Source organism: Cebus imitator, unplaced genomic scaffold (assembly GCF_001604975.1).
Source record: "Cebus imitator isolate Cc_AM_T3 unplaced genomic scaffold, Cebus_imitator-1.0 Scaffold785, whole genome shotgun sequence".
Classification (NCBI taxonomy): Eukaryota; Metazoa; Chordata; class Mammalia; order Primates; family Cebidae; genus Cebus; species Cebus imitator.
Window position 1 is genome coordinate 186,533 of NW_016108100.1, and position 15,959 is coordinate 202,491.

Consider the following 15,959-nt stretch of genomic DNA (forward strand, 5'->3'; position numbering starts at 1 on the left):
AGTATGCCCACCTCCTCCCCGGGGGACACGCCTAAGTATGCCCACCTCCTCCCCGGGGGACACACCTGAGGGTGCCCACCTCCTCCCCGGGGGACACACCTGAGCGTACCCACCTCCTCCCCGGGGGACACACCTGAGTGTGTCCACCTCCTCCCTGAGGGACATATCTGAGCATGCCCACCTCCTCCCTGGGAGACATACCTGAGCGTGTCCACCTCCTCCCTGGAGAACAGGAAGCTTTGCTCAGGAGAGCTGGACTGAGACTTTAGCATCTTCAGCTCCATCTCCAGCTAGAAGAAAGCAAAGGACAGAGGGTCAGCACACGCAGGCGGCCCCAGGCATGTGGGGAAGGCCAACCCCTTGCTGCACCCAGCCCAGGCCCTGAGACTGCCCCCTGGTAGCACCCAGTCCAGGCCCTGAGACCACACCCTGGTAGCATCCCTGCCCTGGGCTGGGAGCTGCAGGAGAGACGCACTCTAACTTTGCAAACTCAAGTTCTCTCACTTTTTTGGTGCTTTTGTCTCCCACTCCAAAGCCTGGCTCGCCCCATTATGAAGGGAGGAAGAAGGGCAGTATGGACCCAGGGAGGGGAGGACAGGTGCCAGCAGCGACCAGAGCAGCCAGAGGCCCCCATCGGTGAGGCTGCAAAGCCTGCCAGACCCCAGCGTAGGATGACTCAAGGGGGGACAACACCCACTGGGCTGGGGGATAACAGGGGCTGGGAAAACGGGTACTGGAGGGAAGGGTGCACAGTGTGCAAGGGGGAGGGATATGCCAATTACCCTGATCTAATCCATATATTACATGTACTAAATCATCACTATGTACTCCATAAATATGTATGATTATCATGCGTCCATTAACAAGATAGATCCACAGTCCAGACAACAAACATGGAAGGCCATGCCCTGAGCAGCCTCTCCCCAACTTCCAACCCCAGCCACCCACCCACCCCCAACCCCCAGCCAACCAGCATTCTGATGTTTGAGCATATGTTTCTTCCGCAGGCTGCTGGTGCACATGCGCACATGCCAGCAGCATGTCTGTGTTTTTCCTCCTACCCCACTTTATCTTTTTTTTTTTTTTTTTTTAACAAAAATGGTAAGATGTCCTACACATCATTTGGTACCTTGCTTTTTCCACTACACACAGATACACACACACACACACACACACACACAGAGAGAGAGAGAGAGAGAGAGAGAGAGAGAGAGTGTGTGTGTGTGTGTGTGTGTGTGTGTGTGAGTGAGTCAGTCTTGCTCTATTGCCCAGGCTGGAGTGCAGTGGTGTCATCTCGGCTCACTGCAGCTCCTGGGTTGAAGTGGTTCTCATGCCTCAGCCTCGCTAGTAGCTGGGATTACAGGCACCCACCACCACATCTAGTTAATTTTTATATTTTTGGTAGAGACAGTGTTTCACCATGTTGGCCAGGCTAGTCTCAAACTCCTGACCTCAGGTGATCTGCCTGCCTTGGCCTACCAAAGTGCTAGAATTAACAGGCGTGAGCCACGGCGCCTGGCCTTTTCTTCTATTTTCTAACTTATCTTTGTATACATGATTTTACATTTTTGTTTCCCGCCCCATTCCCTAAATTCCAATTGACTGCAGCAGTTTTCAGTTGATTCTTTTGGCACACAGTCATATCAGCAGCAAAGAGCGACAATTTTCCAATTTTCCTCCTCTTTCCCAATATTTATATCTCTGGTTTCTTTCCCTTGTCTAATCTGGATGCTAGTATCTCTAGAATAATCTTAAATCACAGCTGTAATGCTGGACATCCTTAAGTGGTCTGTGGCTTCACTGAAGCTGAAGCTAATACTTTCTTATTTACAGTACATCACCTTTTGCTTGAAACAGGTATTTTCTATTATGCTGAGAAATTACCCATATGTTCATACTTTATTAAGAGTTTTTAATCAAACCTGAATGTTGGATTTTGTCACATGCCTTTTCAGCAAATATGAAAAGGCAATTCTATAAATTAATATCCTAAAATCAAGCTAACAGGCTGGTCCTGCAATAAATCCTACTACATATGGTGTGTTTTAACATGTTGCTGAATTTCTCCCGACACGTTAACACTGACGCCAATATACGTATGTGTGCGCACATGCATGCACACACACACGCACACACACACACACACAGGCACTGGCATGTGAGACCTTTGCAGTTGTTGGTGTCAACACGATACTCACTTCCAGAATGCCTTCCCTCCTTTTCCGACAGTCTGAAACGGTTTACACACAGTGTTGAAAGTATCTGCACTTTGAAGATCTGGTAGAATTTCCCATGACACTGGCTTGGCCTGATGCATTTTCTGTCTCTTTCCTTTTGCGGTCGGGGAGAGCAGCCCTGGCAACTTCGGGACAACTTTTTTGAAATGTCTCTCTTTTGGAGTCGGGGTTGATAAATAACATTTCCCTAAAAAGTTATTCATTTCTAAAGATTTTTAAATTTGCAAATGGAATTGAGATATAATTAAATAACACTTCCCTAAAAAGTTATTCATTCCCTACAGATTTTTAAATTTGCAAATGGAATTGAGATATTAATTTATTAATATAATAATTTTTATAGAATTCAGATAGAACTCATAGTTCTTTTCAATTTTTTAATTTTTGCTTTTATTTTACCATTCAGATACATAAAATTTATAGGCAGTAAAGTGCTGAATCTTATGTGCACAGCTTGATGACTTTTTATACATGTCTACACCTATGTATCCACCGTCCAGATCAAGACACAGCATTCTCAGCACGCCCAAAAGTTCTCTCATGCTCCCGCTCAATCAGTAACTCCAGGCAATTAGTCTTGTTTCTTATTTGGGATGGTGATACTGCCTATCAATTTTTCATTAGAACTGTGAATAATTCATATGTTTTATTAGCTTTATTTCAAATAACAGGTATTTGAATTCATTTATTATATCTACCATTTTTCACTTTCCTATTAACTTCTGCTTTAATCTTTAAAAATTCCTACCTTTTAGTTTTACTACAGTTTATTTTCCCTTTCATTCTCTGACTTCTGGGGGTGAAGGTCTAGTCCGTATATTTATATGCTTTCTTGCTCAATGATACAAATATTTAAACTTGTGAATTTAGATGTTTCCCACAGGCTCTGATGAGAAATGTTTTCATGACAATTATTTTTCAGATTTTATGCACTTTTGAATCGTAGTTCTTTTAACCAATAATTGTTTAAGACAGTGTTTTGTTCTATTTGGGTTTTGTTTTTTAATTTCCAAGTGTTAGGAGGTTTTTTTTTCTGGTTTTGTTCTTGATTTCACATTTTACCACACTGCAATCACAGGAGGTTGTATTAGTTCTACTTATTTTAATTTATAAAGGCTTTCTCTATTACCGATATATAATCTTTGTGAATGTTATGTTCTATGCTTCTCTTTAACATGAGTATATCTCTAATTTGGGAGATAGGAGTTTTAGATATACATGTATTTTTCTGTTTTTCCATTATTCTTTGCCCACTTGATATACTGCAGATTAGGATATAAAATAAATTCTGCTACTGGCGTCTTTGACAATATCCCCTTGAATCTCTCCTCATCTTTGCTTTTCCCAACAGCAGTGACGTGTTATTTGGCTAATCCATCCACACCTCACTCTGAAGAGTGCCCACCTTTATTTCTGAGAGGCTTCTGGCCTGAACTCACGCTACATCGAGAGCATAGCTCCTGCTTTCCAGGTTCACCTCACCAGAATGCCTTTGCTTCCCGTATTTTCCAACATGTTTGGTTTTGCTTTGCAATCCAATCAGGAAGTCCTTTCCTTTTCAAAGGAGAGTTTAGTTCATCTATATAACTTGATTTCTAGTTCTGTTGTATTATGTTGTTATGCTTTCAATTTTATAGCTTTTACATCTATGTCATTCTGTGGCCTTTTTAATCTAGTTTACTTTTTTACATGTAATTCTCTCAAGGTTTAGAAGTGTGCATGTTTTATTCTGACTGCTTTTATTATTCACACCTATACTTTGCTCTTAGACAGTACGTCTTGTATCTCCTATGTTGAGTGCCTGACTAGTCAGATATATCACCCTTACTGTTTCACTTTATACGGTCTGTGACGGTTCATTTCACGTGTCCACTGGACGGGACCTGGGGCACTCAGGTCAAAACATTTTCTGGGTGTGTATGGGAGGGTTTCTGGATGAGATCAGCATTGGAATCGGGGACTCAACAGACTGCCCTCCACAGCATGGGCAGGCCTCCTCCAACCCCTTGAGGGCCCAAAGGAATGAAAACTGGAGGGGGCAAGCGTTCCTCCCTTGACTGCCTGGTGGCCTGAGCCAGGGCAGCTTCTGTTCTCTGCCTCAGGCTGCGCTGGTTCTTAGGCCTGCAGAGCTGGACTGAGTCATACATGGACTCTTCCAGGCCTCCCCTGTGCAGATGCAGACCATGGGCTTCCCAGCCTCCATTACCACAAGCCAGGTCCTCACATCAATCTCTCTGGATGGACCAGTCTACTGCCTCTGGTTCTCTAGAGAACCTAATATGCAGCTCCATCTACTCTCCCTACCTGATGCTGTCTTTAGATGGTATGTCTTCATCTTTGGCTCTCAATGGTGAGGATGCCATCCTCATGTTGTCTCCTCCCTCTGTCATCTTGACATTTCTTTTTGAATCTCTGACATGTGGCAGTTACATTTCCCACTTCCGCCTTCACTTCATCTTCCAGTTCAGGAGATGGAACTCTTGCTGCTGGGGTTCTTTTCCATAGTTTTTCCCCTGATTCACCTCCCTGTGCTTCTTCCGGTCACCTTCCTTCCCATGCTGCCCCCGTCCTGCCCTTTGAGCTTCCAGGTCCCGTCTCATGCACCCTCCGGCCTCACCATGTGCGTTCCACCGAAGCCTCGCAGACTCTACTGCCTCATTAACTTTTATTTCTTGACAAAATGTCTGGATACAGTTTTCATCTGCTCAGTGTCAACCGTTTTGCTGTGAAAGATTTTCTGCCGCTTGTTTTTCTTCTTTTTCTCCTTTGCTCTTACACAAATGCGTGGAGTGACCTTTACTGCTAACTGCTGAAGATGAGTTTTATTGAATCTGGCTCTGTGCACAGGTTCACAGTGGGGAAGGAAGGGCCTGCTTCCTTTTATCTGAAATCCAGTGACAGTTTTGCTGCGAGTCCAATCAGCCTCCAGTAGCTCTCTCCGGCAGGAGAGAAGGGACACTGAGAGTTTTCCTAAGAGCAAATGTTCTCCTCTCCTCTCTGCCAGAGATGTGGCTTCAAGCACATGTCATGTACTTGTGTGACCCTTCAGCTCAGCAGCAACCTCTGCTGCAGCTCGGAACCACATGCCACTCCAGGGACCCTGTTCCAGCTGCTGCCCGGCCCCACCACCACAGAGCCAGGGCTCAGGGTCTGCCTCTCGCAAGGGTTCCTGCCAGCAAGGGAGTTCTATTCAGTGGCTCTGCTCTTGGCTTCCCTGGGGATGTGTCTGCTCACTGCACTCACCTATACCATAGGCTATCTGCCTCCTGCCTGGGGCTTGGTTTTCAGCTGCATTTCTGTTTTGTCAAAATTTAAGTGCCATTTTGGTTTTCATGCTTCCTCTTATTGGTGGATGATTTCCAGGAAACAAGAGGGAAATGCTGACATATGCCACAATGTTCACAGCAAAAAACAAGCCCTTTTATTTTAATGTGTAACCTTAGATTCATAATTAAGCTCTCTTAACTGTATTCTCACAGTAGCCAACGCCTGCCCCCACCCCTAGCCTGTGCCTGACACCCCCAGCCATGCTGCAAGTCCTCCACCCATCCTGTACCTCTCCACCAGGCCAGCTCTCACCCCTATATCCCAGAGCCACAGAGGGGCAGACCCACAATCCACACCCATGGCTCACCGTCTACCTACACCCCCGCTCCCATCTGCCGTTTAGATCCAAGTGAAATGCCACCTTCCCCACAATCTGTCCCAGAATCTCCCCACCGCTCCCCTACCAGCCGAAGTGCCTGGCCCTACTCCTCTATGACTGCACCCTCTACTCCACCACAGGACACGGTGACTGGCACATGACTCTCCTCCCCACTGGACAGGGCATTCCTTGGAGGAGATGTGGCAACCATGTAGGGCCCTGCTGCCAGTATAGAACCTGGCACACAGTCAGTGCTCCAGGCATGCACATGGGCGGGCACGTGGGCAGTGAGGGCACAGTGGACACGAATGTGGCAATGGCCACTTTCCAGGCATGTACAGTGTGTGTGCAGCCGAGCTCAGGATGGGGAGGCACTGGGGTGGGTCGAAGCAGCCGGGATTAAGCAGAGTGAGCTGCCCATGCTGAGCAGACAGGACCTAGCGTCTACTGACCTGCTGGCCACCACTTTAAGAAGCTGTGTAGACATATCAGTATTTACAAGAAAGAATGCCATCAGGTGGGGAAAAGAGGCAGGCAGGGGAAGAGGAAAAGTGAGGATGGTCCCAGGGTGTCCTCAGCACCAACTGCAGTGCCTCGCCTGGCCACCAGGCCCACACAGCAGGGCCACTGCCACAGCTGCCCAGCAGCCCTGGCTCCGTGCCTTTTCTCCTGGGGACTCAGCGGGTGGAGAGGAGGGCTCCTTGTGAGGACCTGTGGGACCAACTGGCAGGGCTCAGGTGCAGGGTAGCAGCGTTCTCAGAGGTCGCTCACAGGCACCTGAGCCTCCAGCCCTTGCTGTGATGATGGGGATAACAGCGTCTGTCCCTGGGTATCCGGGCTCCAGGGCCCAGCCCAGGCAGACCCCAGGCAGGGGACATGCCTGAAGCTCAGACCTCCCTCTGTGAGGGCAGCCTACCGCCTAGGGAGGTGGCTGAGCTGGCAGGAAGTTGGACAGGCCCCTAGGAGGCAGCCTCACTGAGGGCCTGCAGAATGCATACTTATACCTGGGGCAGGCCCATGAGAGGTGAGGAGCAGCAGGAGGCCTGTGGGGGTGGGAAGACCCGGAAGGAAAGGAGCAGCAGGCAGACTTAGCAGCCTGTGTAAGTGCAGGTGGGAAGGTGGAATCCAGGAAGAGGGCGCTGGGGACAAGGAGAGTGCCCTGCTGAACGCTTCCCCAACATGGGGGACACTCACCTCCGGTATCTCCCAGGGGCAACTCTGCCCCTGCATCAGGTGGCACAAACAGCACCCCAGCTGTCCCCTGTTCAGGCGGTACAATGAGCCTGTTCATGGAAATTGTTCTCTCTGGCTAAACCATGTGCCCACACCACGCTGCAGGAGGCAGGGCCATGTCTGCCTGGGCCCTCCACATCCCTTCCTGTGGCCCACAGATGGCCGTCTCCTCCCTGACAAGGCCCTGATGCCCAGCAAGAGTGAGAGCCCTCATATCATATACCTGAGAAGTGTCTAGTATCCAGATACATAAAGATTCTTACAACTAAACAACAAAACAACCCCACTGCAAAGCAGGCACAGGATGGGACACATGCTTCTTCAGAGAAGACATGCGTGGCCGATAAGCACAGGGCAAGCAGCTCAGGACCACTGGCCTCAGGGGAACACAAACCAAAGCAACAGCAGCCACTTCACACCCGCCAGAAGGGCTCCAATGAAACATGGAAAATGGCAAGCATCACTGTCACTTCTCTCATGCCCAAGAGTGTTCATTTGTGTCCTCGTTTTTTACAATGAGTCTGGCTAGAGGTTTATCAATTTTATCTCACGGAAACAGATTTTGGTCTCATTTACGGAACTCAACTATGCATTCTACTGAGATGAAACAACCTGTTGATTTCAGGTGGGGCCAACAGGGAGGGGGAGCAGAAAGCTGGGCACAGCTGGGAGACCTCAGAGGCAGGAGCTACCTCACCCTGGAAGACAGAGCTCACACAGCAGCATGTGCACTGCCCAGACACAACCTGGAACAGGTATGGGGGACCCTGGGAGAGCAGCCTGAGTGTGAGCACAGATGTCCCAGCAGCAGCTCAAGCCTCAGCATGGATTGGCCTCAGCACGGACCAGCCTAAGTGTGGACTGGCCTCAGTGTGGACTGGGTTCAGCACGGCCCAGTCTCAGTACAGAGCAGCCTCAGCATAGCCCAGCCTCAGTGTAGACCAGCTGGCCTTCTGGAAACTGCCCATGTCCCTCTGCCTATAAGGTCCCTCCCTCTTCAAGTGCTGACCTGGCTTGCCAAATCCACTCATAGCCCCAAACTTCATGAAACATTAATGCTAATGGTCCTAGTGGCAAACTCACTAGTACAGCATAACCTTTAAATAGAGACCTTGCACTCGGTTCAATTTGGGAAGATGCAGGGTGTGATCCCAGAGGCCTTCCCTAATGCCACAAAGTAGTAACAGGAGGAGGAGCTGGGTAACTCCCTCCACCACAATTCTAATCCACAGGGCTGCTGCTGAATGCCAGAGCAAGGGTGTCCACATGCAGTGCACCCGTGCCATCTCATCGCCCATTCACGCAGCATCCCTGAGTCTCAGCTGTACCCTGTACACCATGTGGTGGTGGTGAGGCTGAGCCCAGGGCCTCACAAAGCTCTTGCTGCAAGGTGAGGGCCTGCATTCCAGGCTCCCCAGGGCTGACTGGGGCAGAGGCCCTGGGTCTCTGAGAGATGAGAGGGTGCTGAGGTCAGAGCCAAGCATCCTAGTCAGAGGCCACCTTTCTGCTCAGCTCTGCACCCTCTGGTACCAGGCAGGCTTCTGGAGTGGCTGCGGCTTCCTGGGGAGGGCTGGAGGAGATCTTAAGTGGAGTCCATTCCCCAGTTTCCTTTCCAGCCTGGAGAAGACACAGGCCCAATGGGCCGCAGGCAGCCCTACTGGCTCACCCGGCCATTTCCTGGTGAGCACAGCTGCGCGCCTGAGCTGGGAAATGCCTTCTTTTCAGAAAAAAGCAGCCCAGCTGGAGGGCACGTCCCAGCAGAATGTTCACCTGAGGCCACCATCATTTCTCAGGATGACTCCTCAGGCACTGCCCCTGGGAGCAGGCCACTGGAGGGCCAGAACAGCCGTGCTCGGAGGAAGTGGGGCCTCACCACAGGGCTGTGGCATGTCCAGGGCCGCCACTGCTGGCCTCATGAGCACCGCTGGGCAGCTGAGCACCTGTCCCACTAGAGCGCTGCTGCTCTGACTGCCAAGCTGGATACCCAGCCCCATTTACACTCACAGGGGAGTGCTGGGAAACCAGCTCGCTAATGTCTGTGTATGTGGCTTCCAAGGGCTCTAGAACCTTCACTGGGATCAATGAGGCTGCCTCCTCCACAGAAGCAGTTGTTCTGGGGAGGGGGCATAGGTGTCAGAAACCTTTTGAAGATGGCAACTATTCACTCCAGAAAAACGCATGCACATAACAGAAATCTGTGTACAGCTACAAGGGCTTGGTGCATACCTGAGCGCCTGCCCCTGGATGCTGGATAAAGAGCCCCTGCTTAGAAAAAAGACTGAATTTGAAAACTGTCTACAGAAAGGGCCTCCCTCCCTTCTATTAGCTCCAATCCTACATCTGCCTTTTTAGGACATCTGAGGCCACCTCCTGTCCCTGTGAAGCCTCTCACTGTGGAAGTTAACTCTGCTGGGGGAGTCTGGAGAGGGCTGTCTGCCAGGGCTCCTCGCTGAATCACAGGCAAACACAAGCCCCCAGGTGGCCTAGTTCAAGGGAAAGTCCCAGTGTCACAAGAACAGGCAGATATGAGGATGGCAGGAGCTCCATGTCAGTGAGGCAGGTGGCAGGGACAGAGGTAGGGGTAGGGACAGGTGTCACCATCATGGGCCTGGGGCAAGAAGGGATCAGCTTATGTAAGACACTCATAGCTGAGAAAAAGCTAAGCCAGAACAGGCCACAGCATAGACATGAGAAGTTAAAATTACAGGAAAATGTTCTACACTTTGAAGAACCAGGAGGAGGGTATGATGTTTCCACTATACGGAATTACTCTCATAATTTTTCAAGATAAATTAACCAGTTTCCTTTCTCGTGGTTATTATAGACTAAATCTTTCTAAGTTTTGCAGAATGGAACACACAGGGGACTTCACTGCTCTGAGTCTGTAGTGCCCACCTTCTCATCACCACTCCTGACACCCAAAAGAGGCCCCATGGGTCATGTGGTCAGTATGCATCCAGCAGCAACATGCAGGTGACCAGGATTCTAAACCACCCAGAAATAACCCTAGTAAGCAGTGGGCAGGCCCCATGGTATGGGGAAAGGGAGAGGGTTTCTGGGGGATCCGCACTGCAACCAGTTTGTCTTCCCACGTCAGCCTGCAGACCAAGGCAATCTGAGAGGACACGCAGGAACCTGGGCAAGCTCCCTCTAAAGTTTACTGGAGAAACATGAGAATATCTAAGATAACTCTGACATAGAAAATAACAAAAATGTCACGACGTATCAGACACACTGAGGTTCTGCTGGCTCACACACTGTGGCGGTGGTCCAGATAGAAAACAAGCTTAGTGTTCCCGCTACACTGAGATTTTCTTCTATTTTTTGGAGGAGAAGCAGGGATCCAAATCCTCTACAGCCAAGGGCCACAGATTATACCTGAGAAGTCTATTTTCTGGGCTAAAATCTTCTCAGGCTACTGTTTCTAAAATGTAGATGATCCTTGCAAGATAATGACATTAAATCACCAGCATCTCCTCATGAGATCTTTGCAAACTGGGAAAAGCCGAAAAGGCTGGGTGCTTAGACTGGGAAAGGGGACAGAGGGAAGATGAAGTGCCCTCCTCCCACCGGTTCCCACCCGGCGGTTGGCAGATGCTTCAAAATCTCTTACTGAATACCTGGCTCTGGGCTAGCGCTGGAGGTCCAGAGAGCCCTGAGGTCCCATCCTGGTGGACTTCACAGACGGCCTGATAGAAGGAGGTCCCCTGGACCACCCTGGCCAGAGGGTCTGGGGTCAGCCTGCCTGGGTGTGACCCCTGGAGCACTTTCCACCATTGCCTGTGTGAACACGGGCAGGTCACTAATCCTGGCTGCACTTGTTCCTCATCTGAGTATCTGGGGCCTTAACCAGCTTGTGGGTCTGCTGCCAGGATCACAGTGGGATAATCTGGGTAAACAACAAGTGTGTGCCAGTGACGTGGTAAGCACTAGCAAACACTGGCTTTGCACGTGGCACCGCCACACCCAGGGCAGCACAGGGACAAGAGTGGCAGTGACAGTGAGGGTGCAGGCACCGTGAGGGCAGGGAAGGAAGAGCGCATCTGCGATGCAGGGGCAGTAATAGCGGTCCAGCTTGATTTCCAGGGAGCCTGAGGCTCCACTGGGCTGAAAAGACATCCTGGAGTTGGGGGGAAAGCAGCACAGGGATTGCATGGAAGGGCAAGAGAATATGTGCTCAGAGGAGGGTGAGGAGATGGGGGTCAGAAGGTGAGGACATCACCAGGGTCAGGGCAGGCCTATCAGGAACTGAGGGACCAGGTGGAGACTCCCTAGTAGGAGGACAGGGCAGGGCAGTGAACGCTCACCGGGTCTCACACAGCACAAAGGAGGGCCCATGCCCTGGCCTGTGTGCTCCCACTTGCAGGCTAAAATCCCAGGAGGGAACCCAGGAGAGAAGGCCACGGAGCAGAGCCTCAGAGAGGGGATTAGCCCCCTCGTCCCTCCCACCGCGTGAGAGGGAGAGGGTGCCATCTGGAACCAGGCAGCCTCAGCAGACACCAGACCAGCCAGTTCCTGGTCCGGGACTTCCAGCCTCCAGAGCTGTGAGCAACAAACATCTGCTAGGATTTTATTGTATTTATTTTATTTTTTTAACAGAGACAAGGTCTCGCTATGTTGGCCAGGCCAGTCTCGAACTCCTGGGCTCAAGAGATCCATCTGCCTCAGCCTCCCAGTGCTAGGATCATAGACATGAGCCACTGCATCCAGCCAACATCTGCTACTTTAAGCAGCCCAGTCTGTGGTGTTCTTGTTAGGGCAGCTGAATAGACAGACGTGCAGCCACAGGGCCTCTGTTTCCTTAGACAAGGGCCTAGAAGAGGCGCTCAGCAAATACTTGCTGAATTAGACAAACTTGCCTCAAATGCAAGAGGCATTTAAAGTAAACCAGCTCCATGTGACACTTGCTGTGGCCTGTGTTATTCCTTCTACTCTGTGGAGGAGCCTCATGGCATGCACTGAGGAAGAGGCTGGACAAGGAAACCTCAGCTGGTGAAAGGGCAGTGAGTCTGGAACCAGCTCTGGGACCACTGAGGAAGATCAGCCCCTGTTCTCACCTAGCCACTTTCCAGAACAGCCTGGATCCTCCTAGCACACCAACTTACTTAGCTTTACAGGACTCCAGGGAGGTTCCCCTCCCTCTCTCTACCCTGAAGACCAGGCACTGAAAAACCTGTCTGTGGCCACACAGCAAGAGAGGTGACAGGTGTGGCTCAGGAAGGGGGGACCAGTTGTGTGGGATGGAAGGGTGGGGGCAGGAGCTCCCAGGTGGGGAGGGAGGGACCCGGCCTGTGTGGGATGGAAGGGTGGGGGCAGGAGCTCCAGGTGGGGAGGGAGGGACCCGGCCTGTATGGGAAGGAAAGACAGGGGCAGGAGCTCCAGGTGGGGAGGGAGGAACCCGGCCTGTGTGGGATGGAAGGACAGGGGTAGGAGCTCCAGGTGGGGAGGGAGGAACCCGGCCTATGTGGGATGGAAGGGCAGGCAGAGGAGCGCCAGGCAGGGGCCCAAGAGAAGTTGCCTCCAGGGCTGGAGAGGACAGTGACATCAGGCCACATTCTCAAGACTTTGGGCCATTCCCCAGACCTGCCCTGGACACATCCCTGGCCACTACGAGCTGCTCCCATCTCAGGACACCTGCACACCAGGGCATGTGGGGACATACGTGCTGGTACAGCATGAACTGAATGGGTTGCCAGGGAGAAGGAGGCTGCCACCAGCCACACAGAGCCCCAGTACCAGCAATGAGCCCCTCCAGCATGCCCCCCCAAGCACAAAGCTCCGGTCAGAGGTGGTGCTTATTCGCATGGCAGGACTGGTCCAGAAAGTGAAATGATGCACTGTCAGTTAGCAAACCAGGAGACTCATAATCATTCATCTGGAGGCAATGGTCACGCTGGTGGGTGTGACCAGATTCCAGGCAGGGCACAACCATGAGGACAGCACTGAGGCGGGGCGCACTGCTGCCTGGTCCATCCTCAGCATAGGCACCAGTGAGGACAGGGGCAACAGTCACGCCTCCCATACGTGCTCGGCCCTGCAGGCCTACACAGCCCCAGGGCATGCAGTCCCGTTGGGTCTACACACAGTTCCCAGGTGTCCGGGTCTCTGGGATCTACACACAGCCCCCCGGGTGTGCGGGGTCCCTCGGGTCTACACACAGCCCCCGATATGCAGGGTCTCCTGGGTCTACACAAAGCCCCCCGGGTGTGTGGGGTCCCTCGGGTCTACTCAAAGCCCCCGGGTGTGCAGGGTCTCTGGGGTCTACACACACCCCCGGGGTGTGTGGGGTCCCTCGGGTCTACACACAGTCCTTGGGTGTGCGGGGTCTCTCGGGTTTACACACAGTCCCCACCAACAGTCTTTTCAGGGCAAGTTCTGCTGGCATCCTCACCTTTCCATGAGAAGCTAGAGGCTCTGAGAGCCAAAGGGACCGCAGCTCCTGCCTGAGAGGCCCCAGAGAGCCCAAGGCTTCTCCATGGGGTGGGGCCCACAGGACCTGTCCTGCTCATAGTTGCCAAATTTCAGAATTTGTCTGTAAAGCACTTGGTGCTAGGCCCAACTCAGAGTGGGCCTCAAAACCCTGCCCATTTCAGAGATGGACAAAGAAGGGTGGGGGACAAGAAGTGGCCTGGCCAGGCCTCGGTGCCACCGTAGACACAGCACCTGGTGGGTCAGACTTAGGGCAGGGTGCTTCTGGAAGCAAGGAGTGGGCCCAGAGGGGCCACAAAGGGAAATCAGGAATCAAGGAAGATGCTCCCTAATCAGAGCTGAGAGCAGCATAATTCCCTCTAAATCAGAAAATAAATCTTCCCTCCACAGTCCCCAAAGTCTATAAAATATTAGAGGATTTTTTATAGCTGTAATCGAAAGACTCCTATCTCCAGCCACTGCTGGCCTAGCTAATTACAGGGGCTCGATAATGATATGACTGTGGCCCAGGCAATCCCTCCTTATGATATTAATTGCATTTAAGGAAAAAAACATGAATTGTACTTATGCTTACTAATTAGTACAGGTTTGCTAATTAATAATAAGAAAGTCAAAGTGCCTTTGTTTTGTCATTGGCAATTAACTAAAGATGTTTACATTTTTCTTTTTTTCCCTCTTTCTTCTTTCCTAAATAACAAAATGAATTTGGGTTGGAAAGCAGCGGGTAAAGGAGCTGTAGGCTGGGAGAGGGGACCAGCACCAGGGCTGTGTCCCAGATCACTGCAGACAGAAGACGTGAGGAACGCAGTCAGCCCGGCCTGGAGTGCGGCTTCTCCACATGAGGCCTCAGGGGCAGACCACCTGGTCGCCCCTTCCCCAGACAGCACCCACTGCCGAACCAGTCACCGGGAACCGGATGGGAGGGGGCTCGGAGCCAGACCGCCAACTCCAGCCGTCCCAGCTCAGGGCAAGCTCCGGCTCTGGTTTCTCCACCATAAAGTGAAAAGGGAACCAGGCTGTCCCGCAGCCCAGAAACCCCTTCAGACAGGACCATTTGCCTGCGTCTGTAATCCCCAGAGAGAAGCCAGTGACCCTGAGGGCTCTGGGTCACACAGAGAAAGGTGGACCTGGAGCCCACGGCTGCACGGCCCAGCGAGGTGGCAGGGAGTGGTGGGTGAGGCCACTGGCCCTCACTCATGCCTGGCAGGGTCAGCCCTAACCACGGTGCCTGTGGCCCCCTTGCCTGGCACTGCTATCCCCAGTACCTCCTCTGAAAGGTTCTGCATGGCAAGAGGGGCACAGGCCACCAAGACCCCTCCTTTTGTCCCTTGGGAGCCCGTCTGGAGGGCCTACGGCTCCAAACAAAGGATGGGGCCTGGAATAGGAGCCCAACCGAGGAGGGGTAACAGCACGACCCAGCTTCCTTGGGTGCAATCCTCCCATCACCAAATTCTAAGTCAAATGCTGCAGCTTGGGGCCCAGGCATTAGAGCTTAAAAACTGCTGGGTACAATGAATAAGGAACAGAAAGTCTATGGGCCAAAAATGGGGAAAAAAACAGGTTGAAAAGCAGCCAAGCCTCCAGTCCAGGGCAGCACAGAGCGCACCCTACAGCCCCCTGACCAGACGCAGAGGCCCCGAGAAGCCAGCCCTCCAGGGGTGGCCACACCCACCCCACCTGAGGGCCTAAGACCAGTTTCTGTCTCCCTCCCCTCCCCACAAAACAGGCCTGGAGTGAGCAGTTCCTCCAAAACCACCTACAGCTGGGGAGGGGCCAATGCCCAGGCCAAGGTGCCTGCTCTGAGGTGTCCATGCCTCTGCTGGACGTGGGAAGTCCATGCTCCAGGGCAGCTGCGGGCACCAGGCAGGTGGCTCAGCCATAATGCAGGGGCTTGGCATGTGCTCAGACAGCTCCCTTTCTAATTCCTCCTGACCTCCTGCACATGAGTAAGTGCAGCCCCCAGGCACGTTTCAATTCAGGCCAACACGGAGGCAGCCCGGTGTGTTGACACACAGAACACCAGGGTCTCCACAGGGCATCTTCAGATGCAAGCATCCCTCCTCAGAGAGCATCCACCCCACCCCAGGCTGCTCCAGAGGCAACAGGAAAAGGGGCCTGGCTAAAGGCACCCAGGAAGCTCAGACACTAAGAAGGAAGCACCGACAGCCCTCGGGGCTAGGAACAAGGAAGGCCCTGGGCGTGCCTCCCACAACCCCCCACCAATCCCCCACACAGGTGGAAAAAGCCCTGGCATCCCTCCTGAACACCTGCACTCAGGGGAACCAGACCCCACAGTCCACAGTCCACAGAGTACCTCCTAACCCCACTCACTCCTGGACACTAGACCCCACAGTCCACAGAGTCCCACATAACTCCACTCACTCCTGGACACCAGACCCCACAGTCCACAGAGT

The 15,959-nt window shown here is 52.1% G+C and overlaps 1 protein-coding gene across 1 annotated transcript in view; it reads right to left on the minus strand.

Annotated features, from left to right (window-relative positions):
- LOC108297239 (mitotic spindle assembly checkpoint protein MAD1) overlaps positions 1–15,959 on the minus strand; it is a 293,725-nt gene that overhangs the window by 151,210 nt on the left and 126,556 nt on the right. The window contains exon 5 of the mRNA XM_037735355.1: positions 202–290. Coding sequence (XP_037591283.1) covers positions 202–290 — 89 coding nt within the window. The remainder of the gene's footprint in view (positions 1–201; positions 291–15,959) is intronic.